Source organism: Cyrtonyx montezumae, unplaced genomic scaffold, assembly GCF_038088225.1.
Source record: "Cyrtonyx montezumae isolate F1298 unplaced genomic scaffold, pur_monq_1.0 scaffold_0, whole genome shotgun sequence".
In the NCBI taxonomy this organism is placed as follows: domain Eukaryota; kingdom Metazoa; phylum Chordata; class Aves; order Galliformes; family Odontophoridae; genus Cyrtonyx; species Cyrtonyx montezumae.
The window spans coordinates 47,859,998-47,885,256 of NW_027071824.1; the positions used below are offsets into that span (position 1 = coordinate 47,859,998).

The 25,259-nt window shown below is 40.9% G+C and overlaps 2 protein-coding genes across 2 annotated transcripts in view; one reads left to right on the forward strand and one right to left on the reverse strand.

Moving 5' to 3' along the window:
• The window catches only part of MCM9 (minichromosome maintenance 9 homologous recombination repair factor), a 42,515-nt gene extending 19,224 nt beyond the window's left edge, over window positions 1-23,291 (forward strand). Inside the window, exons 7-12 of the mRNA XM_065734575.1 lie at window positions 12,389-12,563; window positions 14,339-14,541; window positions 15,491-15,694; window positions 17,070-17,152; window positions 20,399-20,544; window positions 21,630-23,291. Coding sequence (XP_065590647.1) covers window positions 12,389-12,563; window positions 14,339-14,541; window positions 15,491-15,694; window positions 17,070-17,152; window positions 20,399-20,544; window positions 21,630-23,184 — 2,366 coding nt within the window. The 3' untranslated portion in view covers window positions 23,185-23,291. The remainder of the gene's footprint in view (window positions 1-12,388; window positions 12,564-14,338; window positions 14,542-15,490; window positions 15,695-17,069; window positions 17,153-20,398; window positions 20,545-21,629) is intronic.
• On the reverse strand, window positions 690-10,867 carry ASF1A (anti-silencing function 1A histone chaperone). The gene is made up of 4 exons (XM_065734769.1): window positions 10,593-10,867; window positions 8,041-8,156; window positions 3,414-3,590; window positions 690-1,289 (listed from the first exon to the last, which is right to left on the reverse strand). Exons 1-4 carry the CDS (start codon window positions 10,699-10,701, stop codon window positions 1,077-1,079), a joined length of 615 nt encoding a protein of 204 aa, XP_065590841.1. The 5' UTR covers window positions 10,702-10,867; the 3' UTR covers window positions 690-1,076.
• Window positions 23,292-25,259: the final 1,968 nt, after the last annotated feature.

Genomic DNA, 25,259 nt, shown 5'->3' on the forward strand with positions numbered 1-25,259 from the left:
TGTCTCACTGCAAGACCTTCAGGATAGGGCATTCCTGTGTGCATAGTGCCTGCCACAAAAGGATTTCAATCCTAATTTATACCAGTGCACTGTGTTGCCTTAAAGGGTAACAAAAAACTGAAATATTTACATTCTAGATGTTTCAAAAAACTGAAAGAAGACATCTAACCTCCTTGCAAGTTAAAAATACAAGAGCACAGCACACTTGGAAAGAAAAAATCAGTGTATGAACCAGCAACTGTGCATAGTGATCTTGCAGAAGAGCAGTTTTTTGGGGATGCTCATGCTGTTCCTTTTGACACTTAATTTTTCTAATCATTGCTTGAATCTTTCCAACCACACATACCATTCAGTGGCTGCAAAAGGGTTTTTCCATGAAATACCAACCCTAAATCCATACTGTCCTCAACAAACCACTGTTTAACTAGCAACAGGAGATTAAGAAAGGAAAAAAAAGGACTAAATTGAAGATAGCAGATGGTAGATCTGAAATTGCGTGCTTTAACTAACAAGTATGTGCCTTGAAATGAAAAGAAGCTTGCACCTAAAATTATACTGTGCTGTCCACAGAAAGAGGACATTTGGAGCTATTTTTTTTAAGCAGCAAACACTTGTCTTTGCGTTTCCTCTAATAACAGCTTTGCTCTTCAGGTGCTGCTAAAGGGCACTTTATATTTGGCAATCCAGATATCAGAGATAAGGACACAGCATAGCATTATTGCTTCATTTTGCTTGAATGTTTCAGTTTTTGTTGCTTTCATCAGTGCATACAAAGTAAAGGGGGAGGGGAGAGGAATACACATACTTTAATAAGGTTTGGTTTAGACCAACAAAGTAACAAGTTAGAGAGAAAAAAAAGCAATTACTTAAAAATAGTTGTATTTATATTCCACAATTTGTTCAAATACTGTTTTTTGGGTTTTTTTAAGTTGTTTTTTTTATAAACTTTCTACAGGATGTTTTATAACAAGTTCTTCACATTGTTTGTTGACTGTATACTTAGGGAAATTGAGGGAAATAGTTCTGTTTGTTTTTACAGTTGAATACCTGTACAGTACCAAAATGATGGTGGTTAGTCACATGCAGTCCATATGAGATTCTAACATAACATTTAATGAGTTTTCTGATGTTGACCAGCCCTTTGATGCTGAAGGTAATGCATCTGTAGAAAGCAGGGACTGTAGATTTGGGTTACTGCTCTCTGCATCTTCCAGTTTTTCAGTGTTGTCCTCCCAGTTAATGTGGAATCTTGTGACTCTGGGATTGGATGCCAAAATATTCCTTTGAAGCTGGGTGGGAAGAAAACACAGGGATTATATAGTGTTTACATCTCTAATCAGAGTTCACAAGCATATAGGTTTTTTCTTTTTATTCCTGTAGCCATGCATGCACAAAATCATTTGTTAATGTAACTGCAAATGTATAGCTACTATGTATGGATAAAAACATGCTTACAGAAATACACCACTAGTCCATTTACTTCAATATCCTATCCAGCAAAATAAAAGCACCCTCTCAAAAAAGCAGTTAAGTGTTCTGTGAATTCAAGACTACATAACTTTACAAGTAAAGTGGAAGGGTTTTACGTTAGACAGTACTTATTAAAGCAAATAACTACCCCCACAAAAATTCTATGGGCCATGTGACTTGGTAAAATTCTGCACCTATTTCATGGTGCTTGCTGTAATTTTACTGCTTCCATCAACTGTTCCTCCTCAGCTAAGAAGAAAGCTTTTCCTTATATTAGATGGCTATGCTTCAAATTCATCTTAATGTGAAAAAACATTACTCTGATTTGGCAGTAGACATGCCTAGACACTGGTCACATTTTATCCTTATGGCTGGCCCTCATTTGTCTTTGAGGAAGCGATACATTTGTTTATGTATATGCAGCAAAAGAAAAAATTCACTTTCTCTGAACCTTTCACCATTTTCCAAATAATACGGTTAACTCTGAAGGATGGCAAGTTATCACAACTGACCTCTCATCTCATTAAAGTTAAAACTGGTCACAGAAAAAGCCTGCCTCTCAGAGAATAAAACCAGCATTCCTAATGAAAGTGTGCTTTTTAAATATTTCCCCACCCCTTATGCAAACAAAGATGACCCTGAAGGTCTGCCTCCCATCAACAGCAGTTAAATGCATTTAATGACCTTGTGTGTTCTTCTTGCATTTTTAGTTCTTTCCTAAAGTCATATTAAGACCTTTTTGTACCAATACATGATAGCTTTTGCAGTTCTTTTTCATACAAGGAGTTTTGACATTAGGAAAAAAAGAATTACAACACGTAGTTCTAAGCATTTCTGAATTCAGTTGCTTACAGTTATTCTAATGTTCACACAAAAAATAACAAAAGTATGATTTCAACAAAACAACTTAAAAAAGGAACCATTTGTAAGTCTTAAGAATCAAAAATTAACAGTAAATGTAGTTTTGGAGAACATTCTAAGCATCTGATCCTTATTAAGTTAAGCACATAAAATCATTAGTAACTTCTAAAAACCAGTTTACATACCAGTTTAGTTACCTTTGAAGATCCATTTCAAACTATGGGAATCATATCTATTAATCATTACAGTACACACATACATTATTCTACTCAGTTCTTCATATATCTAGTTGTATAATTCATGCAAACTTGAGAAATAGACGCATTTTTAAAAGGACCACTGTGGACATGAGCTTTCATGAGTTCACACATCAGCTTTAGTAAACAGAAAACCCTAATCCCATGAGATCTTCCACTACAGCAAGCCAGGATATGGTACTGAACCTTGTGTGTTTGTCTATGCAGGAGAGCTGCTGTTCCACAGGAGTTGGACTGACTAGTTTTTGATGTTCAACTGGCCTTTCTCTTCCCAATAACTGTTTCACATCTCATTTTAATTCTATACCTGGTTCAGATTTTAGCATGAAAGCAACTACATTTTTAAAAGCCAAGTTTTAACTTCTTGACCACATTATCCATTTACTGAGTAGCCATCCAACCTGCTCTTACCAGGTTACCCATCTTCTTTTAATAGAGAAGTTGTTGTTTGGTTTCTGTTTTGCAGAAAATCAGATTAGTTGTATAGGGACTGTGTTAAACACTTGAATTTCAGTTCCCAATTGCCTGTCCTATAAAAAACATTCTTCTATTTTTCTGATGAACAGAGCCACTCTGTCAACAGTGGTACAGGTAGAGGGAACTCAGTCTGTTTCATTTAAACACATACTGACATCCAAATGAAGCTTCAAATTAGCAGAAACTGTTATGGATTTCTGAATGCTCTCCAAATTTATGGCAATTTCTAGTTTGTCCATAAAGTCTTCTTGTGTTATTCAGTGTCACATATGGAATCACTTGGAGTTTGCTCTTTAAGAAGATCTTTTGTAAGCATCCAATTGATAGACTAGACAGAATGTGCCTTACCTTAGAAAAGTCTGGTTTTACTGGTGGATTCTCTCTCAGTTCTGTTTCAGTATATTCGTTGTTTACATAGTAGCCTACTCTAATAAATTCTTGACCTCGATAGGTGCACGTAATAAGCACAACTGTTACACCTACTGCATCTGCATCTGGAATAAGCCCTGGGTTAGGTGCATCAGCCTAGATGTGAAAGAGAAACATTTATTAGAATAAAATCAACACCATATGCCTATCAGGACAGTCTCAACTAGTATGTACCAGCAGCTGAGTAGAGACTGTATGCAAATTTAAAACGTTTCTTTCAAGTTAACCAGAAAGCATACTTGCTTTTATAAAAACATCAACCGTGAATTTAGGGCAGTATCCTCTAGAGACAGAATTACTTACAGCAGAGTAATATTGTGTGCTGACATTTCTCCAGGGTGATTAGACAGCTTTGATCCAAAACTGCTTTTAAATACATAATTAGCTGAGCTGTTGTTTGAACAAGCATGGCAATACCTCTCTAATTCTATACTGCCATTATTCTCTAGCCCACCTTAGTATTCAGTAAAAGTATTTCTTTTATACCTCTTAGGCTGAATTGATCTGTACGCATTCTTAACACAGCTAAACCCTTAAAAATACAGGCTGTGGTTTGTATTTCAACAAGAGCAGTGACAGGCTACAGTGAGGTCTGGGCTGTCCCAAAAATGTCTAGAAAAGGAGTAAACTATCTTTCATCTGCTTCCACGTGCCTTAAAATGCATGCAGTTAAATGCACTGACCACCATGGGACATTAGACATTTTCAGCTACACATTTTAGGTGGACAGTACTAATAGGCAACTTGCACAATCTTCTTTTGCATCTTTACTTTCTGTAGCACTGTAATTATTAATAATCATTAAAGATCACTTCATAAAATGCAGCTTAGAAAGCATTTTAAGAGACCAATATAACTAAACATTTGTTGATAAAAGTGTGGTACCTTCTTCTCAAAAATTTAGAGTAACAACAATTTAAGTGAAAAAGACTCATGCTTGTAACTTTGTGTGACAAGTCCAGAGCCAATAAAGAACACTTGTTCTGAGTATAAATTAGTATTAATCATTATGTTAGAATAGTTCAGGTGCACTGAATCCTGCCTTAGGACAGAGGATGAATGGGATTAATTTTAGCTATCCCTCTTATCCTTGTTTTTCTCTAGTATTTATATGCTCTAGCACTGTGAAATTCAGGAGCTAGTAATCATGCATCATTGACTTCTGCTCTTTGCTACTTCAATTCTGAGCCTTCAAACCAGTCTGGCTTTTTGTAAAAAGCTGCAGGCACTTTACAGAACAATTAAATGAATTGGACCTCTTGGGCATAAATACACGAGAGGAATGCAGCCAGGGAATTGGGTAGACTTGCCAGCCCTGAAGGGAGCACAGTGACCAAATGGGTTTACAGCTTGTCTAGAGGAACTACCAAGGAAAAGAAGTGTAGAGGCTACAATAAAACACAAGACTGCCAACACATGAACCTACTACATACAGTTAACCTTCTCAATGCCCAGGGCCAAGTGATTACCTGAAATTCCACAGTGAGCAATTACAGAATAATACATTACAAAAGTACACCCCTGCATGTAACTTCCTATGAAAAACACAGCTCACAATGTGGGATTTTGGTTCTTCCTGACTCCTTTTGGCATTTCATGTCCCGTAATATGCTATAATACAGCTGCAAACATGAAGAAATTAGGACTGAAGAGTTCTAATCCTACTTAGTTATTGCTCACTGTTTTGTTGAGTGGCAAAGAGATTGAACATGGTTTAAAAAGTTGTAATCTTTCCTCAAATGTTTAATTCCCTGCCTTGGATATAAAAACCCGATTCCCTAGGAAACAGGTAACCATACACAGGGATGCAAGAGTGGTTCAAACAGATGCTGTGTTAGGCAAAAAGATGTAGCAAGATTACCTTCTGCATAAAAATCAGTCTTTATATGCCATTCTCATGCTAATAATTATTTAAGGATTTTATGAAATCATTCAATGCATTTGTTGCCTTGAATTATCTTGCTTTTCCATGTAAGACAGATATGCATTTAGCTATTACTAGAGAGGAGTTAAATTAGTGTACAGTCATCTCTCTCCATAAGATCATAAATTATTTATATTCTCCAAAAGAATTTACTGCAAATCCTCATACACATGGAGAAAAGGCATTAGGGTTCATGACATCTGTCTTGGTGTTTCAATCTAAACAGACCATGCGGTATGCCTTTAATACTGAAGACTTTTAAAGTGTTTTAAATACTTGATCATCCAAGTTTGAGAGGCACAATAATTTTCCATCTTTCTGGAAGACTAACGTAGATACCCAGCTCCTTTTTTTACAAAGGTAGCTTTATGATCTTCAGTGTTATACACGTAACACTCCATTTTATTTGCTATTTCAGCAAGTTCTGTATTTAGAAAAGCCTACAGCACACTGTTAGCAAAAAACTTTACACATTTCTGCGAAGGTCCTTTTCCTGTGTTATCCCTGACAAATACCACCTCTGGTTTATATTATATACCTCCTGCAACTCTGCATTGCACCCTATTCTGCCCTTCCCTTGTTCTCTCCATCTCCCAGGCAGTTTTAGTTTGGTGAATAAAGTAGCTTTAATCATCAGCAAAGGCCTGTTACAGCACTGTGGTTCTTGGTAGTCTCTTACATTAACATTAACCAAGTCCTACCTTCCCCTGAAATCCAGTGGTTGTGAAGTCTAACATACTTAGACCAATAATAATTCAATTAGAAATAAAAAGGACACTTTATAAGAACACACATCAACTCCGACTCTGACCAGATCTATCTGAATGTAAGCAAGATGTTTGTGTGCCCATTCCTAGTTTAGCTTTAGTGTCATTTATAAAGCTATCCATTTAAAAATGGAAAGGAGTCCATGCTACAGGAACCACAAGACCTGTACATGCAATTTTCAAGGCCCTCTTATACAACACAACCAAAATAAGGCTTTTAAGGCACCTGCCTCCTGCTCCTTCCCATTGCTGTCAGTGATGACTCTTCGTAACTTGACTGAAAACAGTGCATTATTTAAATCAGAAATGCAAGTGCTAGCTGATAACTCTGGATGTAGTGCTACAAGAGAACCCCTTTTGACAGTAAGGGAGGATCACCTAATTGTGACCAATTAACGCCATAAGATAAAGCACCTTGATAATGGGAGAACTATTAATAAATGATGCATTTGTTACAGAGCATCTTCATTGTTAGCGTGCAAAAAAATCAGGGCCCAGCTCCAAAATGAAAGAGAAATGTTTCGGGTCATACACATATATGTGGTTAATAAACATAGCCTCCAACCCACCCATATTCCTTTAGTGTGTTCCGGACAGTAGGGGGAAAAAAACAGCAATTCTTTATTTGATAAGGCTTCAGAATCTGAAATTCTCAAGTAATTAGGACTTACACTGTGAATGGAGATACTTTTAAAACCATAGAAAAGTTTGTGAGGTAACAGTATCCAATAAGTAAGGAAGTGTATTCATTAGAGTTCTTCTCAAAAAGTGCTTGTAATGCAGCACCTATTTGCCAAAAAACGCTTTGGTGACTGTAGTATTTAAGAAAATAGCAAGGTTCTTAAACAAGAGGCACTCTCAGTCTGATTTTTCTGTGGATGGATTTTGCTCTCAGTTCACAAGACAAACACAGGTATTTATTTAATAAAGAGAGGGAAAAAATGAGCTAAATCAGAGTTCTTATCATGAAGATTGACAATAGTTTAGGCAAGTTGGCTTTACTTTTCCCCTTCACTGATTTAACCAGAATAGGACATTTAGCCACCTTACGGCTCCTCTGTTTTCCCTCTATCAATCATTCCTTCTTAGTTATGCCTGGCTTCAACAGCAGTATTTTATAGGATCATCCCATACATCAGAGTTTGGGAAATAGTCTCTACCTACCACTGGAATTTTGTCTTATTTTACAAATTGCTATATTATGTTGTGACTTAGCATGCTTAGCCATCATGTTCAAACATCATGGTCCATCATCTACCCTGACAGATGAATGAACTCAACTGTTCTGGACAAGTTTCACTGTGCATTCTCTTGCCTTCTCCTGAAGATACTGTATGTTAACCTACAGTGCTCCTGATTGTCTGAAATCACCACTTAATACCTTGCAGTTAATCCCAACGCTGCTGCTATACACCAGGTAACTGACACTTCCAGTTACTGAGTGGCATAGAATATATCTGTAAACTGGACTAGTCAAAATCCCTGGGCAGCCTGATCTAGTGAGTGGCAACTCTGCTCAGAGCACGTGGTTGAAACTTGGTGGGCTTCAGCCCCTTTTGCAACCCAAGACATTCTGTCATTCTACATAATAAAATTATCATCAGCTACAGGAACCATGCTTTTGTTAGTATATCTTATTTTGACACTACAAGTGAAAACATTACTACAGAAATATCAGGGACAAAAATATCAGCTAATGACCAAACCTTCAAGTAAGGTGTATCATACTTGAAGATCTGACTGAAAATTTTTCAAGCTTACTATTATTATTTTTCAAGTGCCTCTTAGTGCAATATAGTCGTCTTCAAAGATTAAAATAATCTAACTCTTCTAGAAACAGTTAATTCAAACTTACCTGAAATACAAACATGTGTCTGCCCGCAGGAACAGGTCCTACTAATACAGAGTCTAACACTTGGTCATACTCTTCACTTTCAGCTGAACCTACATAAATAATCTTCCATTCCAAATCTGCAGAACAAAAATTAAATAACAAGCATTATTTATCATTATAATTAAGGTCTTCCACTCGACTTCTTATGATGTTATTAGCTTAAAATTGCTTCTCTTGCAACTGGAATAAATAAGGATTTGTCTTCATCAGGGAAATTTCCTAATGCTCATCCCAGTCCTCATGAACTAGACCATGCCACATCTTTCCCTAGTCAGTCAGTACTGCAGGAGTCCATCTATTTACACAGACAGGTTAAGTTCCGATTCTCCTACAGCAGATAGGACCCATTTACTTATTGGGAGTGGAAATCAGAACTCCCTCAGTCTGTAGGAATGTCTCCAGCATACAGAGGATGCCTATATAACCCATTACAGCAGTATTCCTTGAATCCCCTCCTCAGGAAGTTTCCACTTCCCACAGCCAAGTTACACAGACCACATTAATTGAATAAGAAAATCTTCTTCATTGATGAAATCTTAACCCTTCGTACAGCACAGCACAGCTGGCCAGGTTCTGCACACCCCAGAAGCACCTGGTATTAGCTACCTGGGTACTGCAGGCACTCTCTGGGTCAGCTGCTGACCTCTTGTCAGAGTCCATGCAAGTTGCTATGTACAAGGATCTAGGACATATAGGCTGCATCACTTAAGGTTAGTTATCCCACCATCACCTGCTGTTATTACAGGAAAGTAAATTCATTCTAAATCAGTAATACTTAGTGCTGAAAAACAGGCCTTTGAAAGGTTACTTACACCTTTAAAAGGCTGTTCTGGTACTGCAGAGGAACTCTAACATGGGATAATTTAAAGATGGGGGGGAAGTGAAGTAAAACCAGTGGTGCACAGGACTAGCTATAAACAGCAGAACAGACATCAGCACATGAATGCTGAGGAAATGATAGCAATTTGTTCTGTTAGAAAAGCTGTTTAACCTCGTTTTTAAGGTGAAAGATAGCAGTGCTTACCCTAAACATACCCTGTAGCCTAACCTGCATCAGACAGGGGAAGGGTACTGAGAATTCTGAAGTGGGCCACCTCTAGTTCTCAGCCTGACTGTCCAGATTAACCTCAGGGTTAACACTCACAGTGAGGAGCAGTCACACAACTGAAGGCACAGTGATGCCTTGTTCCCCGTCTGTCGAGGGCACTGCTGCGTGCCACTCGGGGGTGAGGGGTCAGGTGCTGCCACCCTGAGTGAGCCCTGACTGCCCGGTGCAGGGAACACAGCCAGCAGCCTCGGGATGGGCACAGAGCTCCACGGTGCGGGCTGCTCGAGCTGAGATGTCAATCAGTTTTAGGACGGGTGGCAAAGGCCTGGAAGGAACTCCAAACGCAGACAGGACTTTGTCAAAATTCCCACCAGCACCTCCAACCCTCCGCGCAATGTCAGAAACCCGTACCGAGTGCCGAGTGAGGCAAGCTGCCATTGTCACGAGTTTCCTTCCCCACGTCCCGCCGCCTGCCCGGGTTCCCCGGCGAGCAGGCGAGACCGGGCCGGCGGCGGCAGCACCTGCTGCCCAGCAGCTCCGCCGGGGCCGCCTCCCGCTCCGTCCCGTCGCGCAGCCGGCATCCCGCCGCTTCCTTCTCCGTGCGCCGCCGCGTTTGAATCTCCCGCTCGTGGGTTCCCGCGCGGACTGTCGGGGCGCCTCCCGCGGAGAGGCGCGGCGCGGCCTGCCGGCGGCGCGGGAACACCGCCGCGATGCGGGCCGGGCCAGAGAGGGCCAGCGGCTGCTCGCGGCCCGCCGGGCAGAAGGGAAGACGCGAGCCCGGCGGGGAAGGGGCTTCCGGCCGCGTTCCCCGGCGCGGGGTCCCCGCGGGGCGGCGTGCAGGGCGGCGCCGGGCCGCCTCCCCCGGCGGCAGCCGGTAACTTTGGAGCGACTTCCAAAAATAGTGGCTGCCGCCAACCCCTTCCCACGAGCGCGGCCCCCGAGCGCGGTGCCCACGGAGAGCCGCCCGCCTGCCCGCCCCGCCTCCCGCTACTTTTTTAATTATTTTTTTCCCCTTCTTTTTTAAGTACTAAAACGCAGCGCGAGGCCCCGCACCGCCCGCTCCGGACCGCTGTCCGCGCTGCGGGTTCCGCCCGGGCGCAGCGCTGCGGCCGCGCAACAGTTCCGCTCCCGCGTGGCGGGGCCGCCAGCCCGCCGCCGCTCTGCCCCCCCACGCACACACACACAAAGCTGGCAACATGGCTACCACCACTCTAACAAGTTCCTCGCAACTTGAAGGCGGCCTCAACCATGGCGCCGCGGGGCGCGGAGCGGCGGCCCCGGAGCGAGCGGCTCCGCCGCCAACTTTCCCCGCCGGGCTCGGGCCGGGCGGCCCCGCATCCCCACGGCGCTGCGGGAAGGAGAGCAGCGCGGCGGCGGGAGCAGGCCCGGGCCCAGGGGAGCCCGCCCGGCCCCGCATGCAGCAGCCCCGGGGCCGAGGAACCCGCGTCGGGAGAGCGCTACTCACCTTCCGACAGGTCCTCTATGCACTCGAACGTGATCTCGAACTGGAAAGGGTTGTAGAAAGGAGAAGGGTTGTCCAACACCACTACATTGTTCACCTGAACCTTTGCCATATTTCGCAAAAAAAAAAAAAAAAAAAACCCACAATAGGAAGAGCGCGTCAGCGCCGCGCGGCAAAGTCCCGAGCGGCGGTCTCGGCCGCGCACTCAGCCCGGTGCCCCCGGCGGAGCGAGGCTGCACAGCCGCGACTTGGGGAAACTTTTCTTTCCACCCCCCCACCCCTCCCCCCTTTTATTTACACCGGGAGCACTCCACACTGTTCGCAGCTTTCCTATTTCACTCAACTACGGCCCATTCTGCCCTGCTCGCCGCCGGCGCCCGCACGGATTGGCCGCGCGCTGGGTTAGGGCCCTCCTCCCCGAGCCGACCGCCAAGCGGCGGCAACACGGGCTCCGCCGCGCGCACGGCGAGGCACGGGAAGGGCGGGGCCGAGCGCGGAGAGCCAGCCCGTGCAGCCCCCGCTGTGCGAGCGGCCTCCGCGAAGCCGTCATCCCGTGGCTGCGCTGTGATGAAGGCCCCCGGCAGCGCGCCCCGAGCCGGCCGGCCCAAGGAGGACGCCATCTTGGGCGCCGCGCTGAGCGGCGGAGGGCCGTGCCCGGGCATGGGGCTGGGAGGTGTTTATCCCCGACCTGGGGCGATTCCCTGAGGGAATAAAGACGTGGTCAGGCTGTCATCGTGCCTGCTCGGAACCCCTGCGCGCAGCAGGGAGCTGTGGAGCAGACATCTTGCCTGAGCCACAGTGCTGAAGTGAGAGCAACGCTGAGGCCGTCGGCTTGTAGCGGTCCTCCAACCCAGTGCCACGTTTGGAAGGGCGATTACACTTGAGTATTTACAGAGAAATGTCATCGAGTGACAGTGGCCCAGTCTGTTTCTCGCTGTACATTTTTAGCATTCCTCATGTCAGCTTAAGGCCTGATTGGGCAGAATATAAGAGATTCCTCACAGCAAGCTAAAAGAAACATTTATAACGTTTGACTGATCTGCACAGAGATAAGAAAGCAGAAGCCTGTCTTCCCTGGGCCGTGGGAAGTGCTGGGTGGGGAGATCCTTGGGCAAGCTTTGCTGTAGCATTCCAGGAGGTTTCAGGCTGGCAACGGCTTGACAGCTACCCGGATATTTTGAGCAGAACACTTTGGAGTGAAAAAGAAGGGCTAAAGATAGAGAAAAGGCTGGGAAATGGGGACTAGGAAAATGGAAAAGAGGTGGTAGTGAGCGGCCATTATCACAGCTTTGAAATGTTCTTGGCCTACCATGCTCCTAGTATTGTGTCACGTGTAGATTCACTAATGCCTGCTGGGAACTTATTCTGTTCATTTCATTTTGGATTTTTGATTTGTTTTGTTTTCCTAGGTTTTATTTTCCAGCTCCGGAATATTTGTCTTTTTCAGGTGGGGAGGGAGAGCTGAATGCTTCCATCCTATAAATGTGTGGTCTTTGCAGTCACCCCAGTATTCAATTTAATCCAGCAGATTTTATTTTCTCACCTTTGTTAATAAGTAATAACTGAATTTGGAAAGCTTAGTGGAATCTGCTCCACAGATCAGGGCTAACCCACGTAACACTGATGGTTTTTCTTACCAGCAAGCATGCGTGAGATGCACAGTAGAGGTACGTGGTGGAGTTAACCTGCTGTTTCTCCTTCTGTCTGTGGCACAAGCCAGCCTGACGAGTCCCATTCTTTTACTCAAGTGAGCTCCTGAAATCTGAGAAAAAGGCTGACTGGAGTAATTGATTCTTCAGGTTTGACAGTGACTGCTGTGAAGGACTTTGGGGAATGGAACTTGGAAGCTGGAGCACTGGTGCTTGCAGATGGAGGCCTTTGTTGCATTGATGAGTTCAATAGCATCAAAGAACATGACAGAACCAGTATCCATGAAGCAATGGAGCAACAAACCATCAGTGTAGCAAAAGCAGGGTAAGTGGTGTGTTAACATATGTGACAAAATAATGTTTAACTCAAAAGTTGGAGAGACACTTCTCATGCTCCTAAATTACAGCTGTTTTCTTTGTTGTGCTACATAGTTTTATTCTCAGTGATACTGGTCAACAAGGTGAACCAACATTTCATAGACATAACTCATTCACTTCTGGGTTTTCAGTCTACTGCTGCTTTAGGCAAGGACCCATTCCTAAAAAGACTGTGTTCTTGTGGGAGCTGTCACAATAATCCTATGTGAAATGAGGAGCCTAGTGAAATTAGTATTGGGACTCAGAAAGCAGAACTTCATTTCTCCAAAATCTAGTAATGCTGTATTTCCTGGCAGCTCCATCTTGTATGTTGGGCAAGGCGTGAATATAAATTCCTTCTTACCTTTATGTCCTCACTTTCTTTTTAAACCAGTATGTATTCAAATGTGGTGCTTCTCACTGTACCAGTTTGATCTCTGAGCTCAAACCTCTTTCTCTCAGCCATAAGCAGCTCATGTCCAGGCCCAGACCATCCTCTGGCTGCTATTACTCAAGTCTCTGCTACTCAGAAGGCAACATCCTTTCCGCATCCATCCTCGTTTCCTTCCACTCTGCTCTTGCTCCCATCATATCTTCTCATCTCCTCTAGTTGATCATTTCCTTTCTTTTTCTCAATGTTTCTCCAGCCTCTTGGGCTTATGCCATTTTTTTCACTTTATAACTCACCTCTTCCCCTCCTTTCTGCTGCATTCTCTTCTGGGCTTTTGCTGAGCATTTTCTGTTGCCTGTATGACATTTAATGCATATTTTCCATATGGTATACACTATGTTATACTGTGCTGTATATTGAAAGTGTGCATGAATTTGCTCAGTTTAAAAATTCACTCAGTGTTACTTTTTCACCCAAATCAATTGTGACGCAGCCCCTGCTAATACACTAAGCAGAAAGCAGATAGATGGTGTTCCTCTCATCTGGGGAAGTGTGAGCCCTTTTGCCAGCAGAGCAGATGGGGACAAATGGTTGGAATCGATGCGATCCATCTACATGATAAGATAGTGATGTATTTTAGTTGGGTTCCTTGCAGTTATATGGGTTTTAAAGACCTCAAACACAATTTTACCTTTACCTTTTACCTTTGAAATTCTAGCTTGGTGAAAAATCAAAGTTAGAGTAACTGCTGCCTTAACTGAAGCAATTACATTTGGACTAGTAGAATAAAAACAAGTCCCACACAAAGTAATGCAGAGTAAGATAACATTGTTGTAAGAGAGAAAAATCTCATTTACCCTGGAAATACAGTTGATATAGCTGCTGTCACTGTTGGACTGGGTTAATGACCACAATATGATTACAGACAGGAGTAAAACATACATTACATTTTATTTTGCTTTCTTGAAATGTGAATTAAGGAAAAATCTACCTTTAAATGTGAAAAAAATATATATACTGTAGAAATCAGCATAGTAACATTTTTGATAATGTTCATATTAGCTTTAATCACCTAAGGACCTAGCTGTGTATAGAGATGACTTGTTGGAATGTTGTCTGGTTACCTTTGGTGTGCTGAGTACTGTCTTTCTCTCTTTTTGCTATTCTCTAACTGAGAAAAGCTTTGTATGTAATATTTATTAATACAGTAATTATGTGTATTATTCCGCTCTTATGCTCTTTCAAGCTAAGATGTGCTCTTCATAACGTAAAAATATGTTAATTGTGCTTAACACTTTGGAATAATTTACCCTCCCCAGCTTAATTCAGCTGTTCATCATACTTCTCTCTAGCTTGGTGTGTAAGCTTAACACGAGGACAACCATACTGGCAGCAACAAACCCCAAAGGCCATTATGACCCTACTGAGTCTGTCTCTGTCAACATAGCTCTTGGCAGTCCCCTTCTGAGCAGATTTGACCTGGTCTTAGTGTTGTTAGACACAAAGAATGAGGAGTGGGACCGCATCATTTCATCTTTCATCCTGCAAAACAAAGGTAAGAGCGGTCTTTTCTAAATTGAATTTTTGTTGTTGTTTTAATTTCCCCTGCCCTTCAGTTTAGTTTTTATTTTTCAGCCTCTCACATGAATCAGCGTTGGCGTGTTTTACTGTGGTAGTTGCCTGTGATGGTGGTCGTCCTAGTAGTAATTAGAGATCACTGATTAATTAATAGAGGTGATCTGTGAACATCATACTGTTGCCTTTCCTCTGTGATCATGCCATCGTGCTCAGTAAGTGGGTGGTTTCCATCTTGGCCTTCATATTGATGCACAGATCCTACACGTTATACTGTTTTGCGTGCTGTGAGTGGGAAATTTAATTCAGACAGAACAGGTCTGAGCAGTGCATGCCACAGGACTCATGGAGTGCTTAAACAGTGTGCCTGAGCTGTGTGCTCTGGAATTAGGAAAGGCAGTGTGCTTTGATTTTAACCAGCTCTTTCTTCATCTGCTTTAGGAGCATCACTTTGATCTCCATTAGAGACTAGGTGGTTAGGGGAAACTTCTTCAGCTAGCTTCCTTTGTTTTCTTCCCTTTCTTTCTCCTTGCAGAAAATGTTTGGAATACGGCAGGTAGTCTTTGGCTTCCATGAAGTAGGCAAAACAGCCTCAGGAAGTACAACCATCAGGTGGCACTTTACATTTTCCATGGTAGTGGAGAGCTTGGTACCAGCCATCCCCGTCTGGTGGGCAGTGAGCCTGACAGCACTTCTGTTGCAATTAGTGCAGGCTTTGCTGTGAATTGTGTTAGGGAAGGAATTGGGTGGTGTGTAATATTTCACGCTGCAGTTTTAATTCAGTCATCAAGAACTAATGTGCAGGCACTCCAGTACTCCCTGGAAATACAGTAAGATGTCTTTTATACTCACCCACCTAATTAGCAGCAACTCTTAAGAAGGGGCTTCGTGTCTGTTACGTGTTTACTGACTAGCTAGTTGTTACACAGGTTGCCCCAGCAAATCAGAAAAGCTCTGGAGCATGGAAAAGATGAAAACCTACTTCTGCCTCATTAAGAGGATACAGCCAAAATTGTCTGATGAGAGCAACCTGATCCTCATGCGCTATTATCAAATGCAGCGTCAGAGTGACTGCAGGAACGCTGCCCGAACTACCATCCGCTTGCTGGAGAGTTTGATACGCCTTGCAGAAGGTAAAGATGGGGCACTTTTATTTTTAGGCTACCAATTAACCTTTATAAACTGAATTACATTGGAACATTAATTATAGACAGTGAGCGGAGTAGCAGCTTTTCTATAGAGATACAGATAGATGAACCTTGAATTACTTCACAGTCTACAGAGGTTTGGGGTTGGAGGTTTTGAATGTTGTAAAGAGTGTTGTATTTGGACGGTCAAAATCAGTTTTAATTCTGTTTTTCTCACAGCCATAATAAAAACTAACCCCCCTGGAAGAAACTGTATCTGAGAGAAAAGCCTCCAAAGATGTGTGTCTTTATGAAAAGCGAATCTCAGGGTTCATTTTACTTAATTTGAGCCCTGGGTTGCCTTTCTACTCGGCCTGAGGAAAGGTGTCAAGTGTTTGGTTCTGTCCTAAACTTAATAGAACAAATTTTTGTTTCCTTTAATATCAGTAATCAAGTCCATATTTTCCAGCTTTAAATTCAAGTTGTATTTCATTTACAAGAACAAAACCTAAGGAAGCATGGGTCTCTATTTTAGCAAGATTTTATCTTTGTATTTTCAAGGTGAATTTAAAAGAATGTACTGTATTTTTGTGAAAAGAATCGTAAATAGTCTTCATGCTTTTATATGCCAGTCAGCAGTGTAATACTTTCTGCATCAGATGTTTACACTTTGGTCTCCAATTTCAGGGAAATTATTTAATTGAAATAAGTTCTTAACCTTTAAGATTCATGTGTTAGTTAAGGTTTAAGGTTAGTTAGTGTTTAAGGTTTCTTTCATTCTTACATGCCACATATTTGGGACTTCCAGTAGCACTTTGTTCTTTTAAAATATTATATGGAGGGTATTAATTAAACTTTGTCATTCTCAATAAGCACTGTGTTTCCACAGCCAATTAGAATAGCTTCATGTAGAAAATTATTTGCATTTGCATTATGTCCACTTACGAAAAGCAATTTTGTTTCGCTGTCTTATGAAAGGAAGAAAAAATAAAGGTATGTAGGGAAAAGCATGTTTTAGAACAGTTAGAAGAAATCACATCTTCACATTTTTTCTGACCTGTGATGAATTGTATCATATTTTTCTCTGTTGTACTTTACATTAACTACAGCATTTTGAGCATTGTTATTCAAACTATCCTATTACTGTAATCCAGAAGACATATTACATTCTTTTTCTGTAAAACTAAGTCTTCCAGTTCCTACTGAAATTGACACTAAAATCAAAAGGCCATATTAATGTTGAAGTTAGATCCATGTGCAAGTGTTCGAAAAGCTAAAGAAGTTTGAGGAAATATCATCTTCCTCGCAGTACAAGAAATTGCTTTTTAACTTTTAACTTACTTTGCTATACTCACTTTCAGTGCCCATTTATTTTTGTTAGCTCATGCCCGTTTGATGTTTAGGGATACTGTGACTTTGGAAGATGCTGTTACTGTGGTATCAGTGATGGAATCTTCTATGCAGGTAAGATTTCTAGCAGACACTGCAATTGCTATAGTACCACGATAATGGATTTATCATGTAGATATATGCTAACTCCTTTGATCTCTTTGGAGAAGATGTCATGGTATCTTGGAAAATAGATCATCAGAGACCTTGACAGTTAATTTCTAGTCCATCTTGATGATGAAGATCCTATAATAGGAAGTCTGGATTGATCATAAAGGGATAGCATTTCCTCATAGACTTTGCAGTCTAAGCAGTTTGTTATGCTATTAACAAACTTAATAATTAACAAAATTAATAATTATTAACAAAATTAATAATTTACATTTTAAAGACCTTTTGAACCAGAAATTACTGTTAGATCGCTGTCTTTAATAGTTTCTGATGAAGTCTTCTTCTGTGTCATTACCTTGTTGCTCATTAACTAGCTGTGACAGAAACAGTTACTTCTGAGTTTCAAATAGTTGCCAAAATCAACACTTTGCATTGCTATTACTGCATTTTAAAACATGCTGTTGGTGATACTGAAACTCACAGAGCTTTTAGGACAATCATTTTACTCCAAGAAACCTTAAAAGATCAGAACCTTGGTTGCCATACTCTGAAAATCATGTTTTCTAGTTATCGCGTGGATTTGTGTAATATTTCGAAGTAAAAAAAAAAAAAAAGGAAAAACAGGCATTGAAAAAAATGCAGGAAGTTACATTATAGTTTACTGGAGCATTATTGGGATATTGAAAGTGAAGAAAGGAGGCAGATTTGGAGCAGAAAAAAGAACTGTGAATCTGGTAGAAGCTTTTCTAAGTGGAAATGTAGAAAATATTTTTACTTTAAAATATATTTAAAATAGATAGTATTACTTCAGATAGAAAATTTTAAAGAGAAATAAAGCTTAATGCTTTGGAGTAAGAAAAAAAGTTACCATAAACAGATTACCCAGTGTTTTTCATGTGGAGATGTTTTACACTTCTGAATTATTTGGTTTGGGCTCTGTCAGAGATAGTGTACTCTGCTACACCAATCACTGTCTGGTCCGAAATGGCATCCTGTATTCCTGTATAGACTGATACGAATAGGTCAAAATCAAAGCAATTTAATATGGCATCTGTGAGCTCAAAGGATGGTGAAGAGTTTTGCAGAAGTGGATATGGACCTTTTTTTGAAATCACGTCCAGATTTATGTACAAAGTCACAAATGGCAAGTAGGCATTTGTGATCTCCCTTTCAATCAAGGTTGAGAGATTAACTGCAGATTGTGCCACAAATAATCTACTGTGCAATGTTGTACCTGGAATTTGTCTTTAAAAAGGACTGCAAGGTCTGACCTTGCTAAGTAGCAAAAGATTATTTCTCTGCCTGCTGCAGTTCGTCTTGTACTCTTTTGAGGAGCTCAGCTTTTCAGTGTCACTACTGCATCTAAGTCAAAGTAATCTGTAATGCTGTATCCAATGAAAGAGCAGAAGATACTGTGCGTTCATTAATTGTAATTAAAACTGTAATTACCTAGGTGGGAATTGGATAGGACACTGCTTTCACATCAGTGTGATTTTGAGACATAAAAAAACAAATATTCAGAATTTTTTTTCGTGACAGATCAAAAAGTGGAGACTAATGGTATGCTGTCATCTGTATATCTGTATATCATCAACACCAATAGAGGTAGAAAAAAGTAGTATTATTTTAACAATGGATCACGTTGTCATATTTCTCTGTCCCTTGAGGGCTGCAGTTTGCATAACAAGCATATATCTAATGAGTGCTATTGAGAAATTAGCCTAAATTATGACTGCATAAGGCTACCTGGGAGCAGTTTGTGTGTTCATTGTATTTGCTGTATTCGTCGATTTTTAGGAGGAAGTAGGCATGTGAAGAATCAGCCAACTTGGGATCTGCTATTTAAGACCAAATTTTACTTTCCACTTGGAAGTTATAAATAAGTCACTGAAATTCCTTTTTAAGGAAGTGATTTATTTGATTTATTAAAAACTAAAGCAAAGCAGCATGCAGAAGTTTATTTTCAGAAAGTGCTTCCTTATCTAGAAAATAAAACTCTTTATGTGTAGATACATTCTATGTTTCTTGCCTAGTTGTAGAATGGGGTTGCACCAGTGTCATTCTTGAAGGACTGGCTGCCACCTTTCAGCTCAGCTTTGAGCTTAACAAATTTTATCTTAAATGTCTTTCCAACTTCTACAAAAAATAAAAAAAAACCCCAACATATTCTTACCAGTGTAAAATCAAAGTTCACCATTCTCAGGGAAGTATTTGGATATTTCATATGAGCCTACTTGGGAAGGAGTACTGTCCTGTTTTCATCACTAGCCGAGTTTGCTGAGGGCTTTTTTTTTTTTTGTTAGTTTGTTTTACTCTCTGATTTACCTTTGTTTTTCTTAAGTAGAAAAAAGGTCAGGGAGACCAAGACGTAGCTATGCTCATTGGGCATCTGCTTTGAAGTACAGAATCATATGTTCCTTTTTTTTTTTTTTCCCCACTGGATTCTTATATCTCAGGTTGGCAATACTCAAGCCAATAGCAACTGCTCCTTGTCAATATTTGGCTCAGTATTTTCTTATTTACTATCCAAATGCTATTCTAAATCTAGAATTCTAATTTTTTTTAATGTGCTTTTTCTGTGTAAGAGCTATAATAGAATATGTTGTGTGGAACAAGCCTCTTCATGCAGATGCTCTGTTCCAAATAAAAGCTACTTAATTTCTCATAAGATCAGAAGTGTGAAATTACTCCTAGTTACATCACTACATACATACAGTAGGTGCAGTTGCAGTTTGATTTCTGTAATGTTGACAAGACTTAATACCCTTTAAGTTCCCTTTAAATAAATAGGAAAAGTTAGTGAAAAAAATGAGCAGTCAGAACATCTATTATGAAAGTTGCTCACACAAGCAGAATTTTTACAAGGTATTTGGAAGCCTACTTTTTAATCCTAATGTCCGCTTTTAGTAATGATGTTCTTAAGCCTTAGATGGACACTATTTTTGTATAAAGCAAATGAAGTCAACACTCGGGAAGAGTAAATGGCAAGCTTGAGCATAAAATTGTTCTGTGTGTACGAGCAGCCTTGCCTGTGTGAGCACACCTAAAAGTATTGTTTGTGTCACTAGAGTTCCTCAGTAAATATTTACCACCTTAAGCTTTAAAACGTCTGAGGGAGAGTTTTGTAGTAAGTGGTCTCTGCTGCTTTTATCTGATACTAAATAATAAAAGATAACTTCCTTTTTTTTTAAATCTCCTCTGGTGCCATAGGGAGGTGCTCTTCTTGGGGCCATCAATGCCTTACACACCTCATTCCCAGAAAACCCAATGGCTCAGTACCGAACACAGTGTGAGCTCATATTGGAGCGACTAGAGCTGCAAGACCTTCTGCACAAGGAGCTACAAAGGCTTGACAGGTATTTGCAGAGTAACAAAATCATCCAACTGAGGAAAAAGGATTGTCTGATGGTAATTTCTAGGGAAAGCCTAAAAATAGAATCTGACCTTGGGAAAGGACTTGATCTTTAAGTAGTGAGTAGGCATTGTATTCAAGTAGCCCTCTGAGATCATCACAGCATCGTTTCTCTGGGTTATGGAATGCAGCAGTAATTTTACCATCTGGGTTCCCAACGTACATCTCAGTTCTATACTCAGGTAAATTTCGACTGTATTTACTGGGGTAATGATGATTAATGAAATATATAATGAGGATTAATGAAATATATAAAAAAATATAAATATATAATGAGGATTAATGAAATATAGTGTTGGATGGAAGATCAGACACAGAGACGCGATCGGGTCTGCAGTTGACCTTTCTGGCAGGGACTTCTTTATCTACTTCTCAGGCCCCCTGAGGAGGGGGATTTCCCCTTGCCATTGGGTAGTCTGTAATCATTATTATTGCTCCATCCTAATACTCATAAGGGTTTTCTCCACATCTCACTGAATCCCTTGTATTGCAAATAAAGATGATTTCTTCTTCCACCTTCTTAAGCAACTTGGAGAGTACTTAATGAACGTTCTCACTAAAACAATCCATTCTGTATTAGAAGACCTGCCCCTTGCATTTCCCTAAACCATATTTTGATAAAACGGGCATCCATCTTTCAGCACATCTTGATGAATCAGATAATTTCTGTAACTGTACATGAAAATATTGAGTTCTTTTGAAGCAAATCTATTAGTAAATAATTGAAAGAATTATTTTTAAAAGTATATGTCAGTATAGCATTTTCTCTCAAATATGGTGTTTCCTGTCTTGTAATAGAAGAACTCTAAATTCTGCCACTTAATGCAGAAGGTGCTGAGAGATCAAAATGAGCTGAGACTGCAACACCAGCTTCTAGAGAGCTATGCATGAAACTGAATTATTCAGTTACTTGAACAACATTATTTGTAGCTTCTCACCATGCATACGTACTAAACATCACTAGGACAATAAAGGAAGGAAACTTGCAAAATAACTGACTACTGATTCTTTTTTTTTTTCATTCTGCAGATTACAGAAGGAAAATTCTTGCCAGCTGCAGTCTGAAGAGACAAGTTTCAGTACTACTGCAGAGTGCTTGAACAAAAATAGGTTTGAGTCAAAGCAAAAATCTCAGTCAGAACCGTCAGATCAACAGATTACCTCCTGTCCACAGCCTTCTCTGCCCAAAGGCAATTGTGAAGGGGATAAACGCCCAGAAACCTTACACAGCCCAACACCTGGTAAAAAACACTTGATTAAACATAATAAGAGAGGTGATGATGGCAGCCTGGGATGGTTTGACAGCCTAGAAGACAGAGACACTGGTGCTGAGGAAACCTTTTGGAAGACATCTCCAGTGCCCAAGACGTCTTCAGATAATGTGGCTTCAAAAACCATGTCCAAGTCCTCCTGTTCAGAACAGGGAAGTTCTTCAATCCCTACAAAGGAAAACGGAATGAGAGGGTCAAGAACAACTGTTACTCTGCGTGCTCCTTTGGAGCAAGACAGAGTTTCTGAGATAAGCAGCAAAAGGACTGTGGAACACAAATGTTCTTTTTCAGAAGCAGACGTTCAAGAGCCAGCATCACCAGGTTCCACCATGCAGGGTTCAGTCGTTACACAACGGGTTTCTAAAAGCCTACAAAGGCTGCACGCAGAGAAATCACATGGATTCTTTACAAGTACACAGAACTCTGAAGCAAAGGCCCTTCCCTCAGTGTTACCTGCATCCGGGCTGCTGGATCTTTCAAGTGATACAGACTCAGTGGTAGGAGATGAAAATAGCAGTGCATCTGCAGCAGCAAAACATGTGGTAATTTCCACAAGAAAACGAAGTAAAGGTCAAGCAGAGAAGGAAGCAAAGGCAGTAAGTTCTCATGAACCAGATATTACTGATGGTGAAAGTCCTCCAGCGGCTAAGCTAGCTAAATTTTCTTTCAGACCGAGGTCAAAACTTGATCATTCTTCTGAGAAGAAAAATCTAGAATTCTCCCTTTTTTCAAGTGAAAATACTGTTAAGCCTGGAGAACAACTCCAGGAACAGCAGCTGCAAAAAGATTGCTGTCCCCCTGAGAAACACAAGATGACACTGACTCGCTTAGGAAAAAAGAGTTTGGAAAAGCAATCCGTCGGTAATAAAGGGAATGAAAAGCAGCTGAGTCAGGCCTTAGGGAAAGAGATTGGAGGAAATGCAGTGACATGTTCTGATGTCACGCGTGATGTTGTGTCACCTCCACCCGCTGAAAAGAGAAGGGAGGGAGAGGAGAAGCTTGGTGGCCCGAGTGCAGTCAGGGTGTGCTCCAGCACATTAGAAAACCTCTCCAGGTTCTGCTTTGCATCACATCCTGACTCAAAATCAGAAGCTCCACCCACAGTCAAGAGTGGCACTAACAACAGAGAAAGCCATAGCCTGTTGCTGAACGTGCCTGTGAGCAATCCTAGCAAAAGGAAGAGTTTTGCATTGGGAAATGCAAGTGAAGACAGTGTGGTCACCCGAAAATCTCTCTTCTCAATAGCAGAGCTGGATGATGCTACGTTGGATTTTGATTGGAATGAAGAGGTTAGGAAAAATCCAAGTTTGTAACACGTATATCCTTCAGATTACTTAATGCATTGATTTTCTGAGTCTCCATCCTTCTGTTTATTGTATCAACAGTATCCATAGGTTACAAAGCTTTTAAAAGCAGTCATCCTGGAGGTCTTGATACCAATGAACATACTTTAAGGGCTGTTTACTTTATATCAGCTGCAGACTGCGTATACTACAGGCCTTATGTGCCTTTTCATTTTCTGAACTCTTCCCAAGGATGGTAATGTCAATTGACTGTTCTGATTGATCTGATGTAGCCCAAAGACTCATACATTTCATATATCCAGAATACAGCTACATTAGCAGAAGAGCATGTTTAATTGACTGCTGTCCTTTATTTCATGTAACATTTGGAACTATGTGTGATACAGATTGTCCTTCTGAATGACTATGCCACTTGGAAAAAATGATGATGCTAAAGCTATGTCATTATGTTTTGTTTCCCCATATATGTTTGTTTTCAGTATAGCTAGCAATATTGTGATTTATCATCATGCTGTGGTATTCCCATGTTATCGGTATCATGACAACTTTGCTGCATGTCTGGCTATTGTGCTCCTTATCACACGTCTGATGGTGAATACATACCTAGGGCTTTTTATTTGTGATTCTGGGTGTTGTTTATTATTATTTCAGATAATTAGATTCAGATTTTAGATATATTGGTTCAGGTGTTTGTGTTCTGGGTCATATTATCAAAACCCAGTTCTGTAATAAACAGACAGTTCTTCATGGCAGAGAGAACAAATTTCAGTGAAGTGGGACTCCTCAGTGATCAGAGTAACTTTAATGCAGGCATTAAGCACTGGCATATAAACAGCACTTCAGATCTAACTTCATGGTGAACAGCTACCCTAGCACAGCTTGATTGTGCCTCAGAAAACATTTAATTGACTATTTAAATTAAGATCAGTGTTTTACTACATCTGATACGGAGTTCATCTGTGGCATGCTGCATCCTGTGTCATTCATTTGTCTGATGGGAAATGAATCTGCTTGTGTATTACATATTTACAGACAGAGGCAAGCCTTGAATTTCCTAGAGTGACTTGTCAGGTATGTTTCTTCTGTGTTTGAATTCTCCACAGGATATTCTTGTTTTTACCTACAGGGTAAATGGAGAATGAAATGGTTGCTTATGGCACAGTAAATCCTTTGAGAGGCTTGCTAGCACAAAGAAGGCCTCGTTTTTCTTGGTTTGTTTAAGATTGGAAGTAGCTCCCTTGAAACTAGGTGAATTAAAACAGTGTAAAATCTTAGGAAATGAGGGAGAGTGATAGGGTCCAGGTATTTCAGTGTGATGCAGTGAAATCATGAAAACAGTAATTAAGGAATAACTGCTAAGAGTTTGGGAAAATAACAGAAACATTATTGTCCATAGTGATTGTAGTACTCTGCTGGAATCAAAAGGAGTGGACTTTATCCACCTCACTCCCAGAGCTCAGAGCCACCCAGTCCTGCTCCTTCCCACAGGGGCAGGGTGAGGGTGGTCTGCACACATGGCTGTATTGCCCTTGAAAACAAAATGTTTCCTACAGGATACTGTGTCTACACTGAAACTTGATCAAGAATCCAGCATCAGAAATCCTGAATTGGAAATCAGAATTCTCATGCTGTTAACATTAATGACAGTTTTCTCATCTAGCATAATTTGATCCATAACATTATGCTACGAGTTGCTCCGAAGAACTGCATGCATATTTCTGTGGGAGGCCGGTTGACTTCCTTCTCTCTGTGCTCTGGAAACCAGAACCCTGTTGAATCAAAACAGCACAAAATTGTGCTTATGGTCAAGGTTAGAATTTTCTTCACGCTCTCCGTGCTCGTGTTGTGTTGGAGAAGGTTCTGATTTTTACAGCCTGCTAACACCAAATCTGTTGCACTGTAAGGTCTGCCTGAGGGCCAGGATAACTACATAGCGAATTAGGGCAGGAAAAACTGAGATGCTTTGTAATGCGGACAGCTACCTTCCTTACTAATGAAACACACTGTGTTCTAGAGGTAGAGAAAGCAAGAAGGTAATACTGGTTCACTCCCATTCTTGTTGAGGATATGTGAGCACCTAAGAC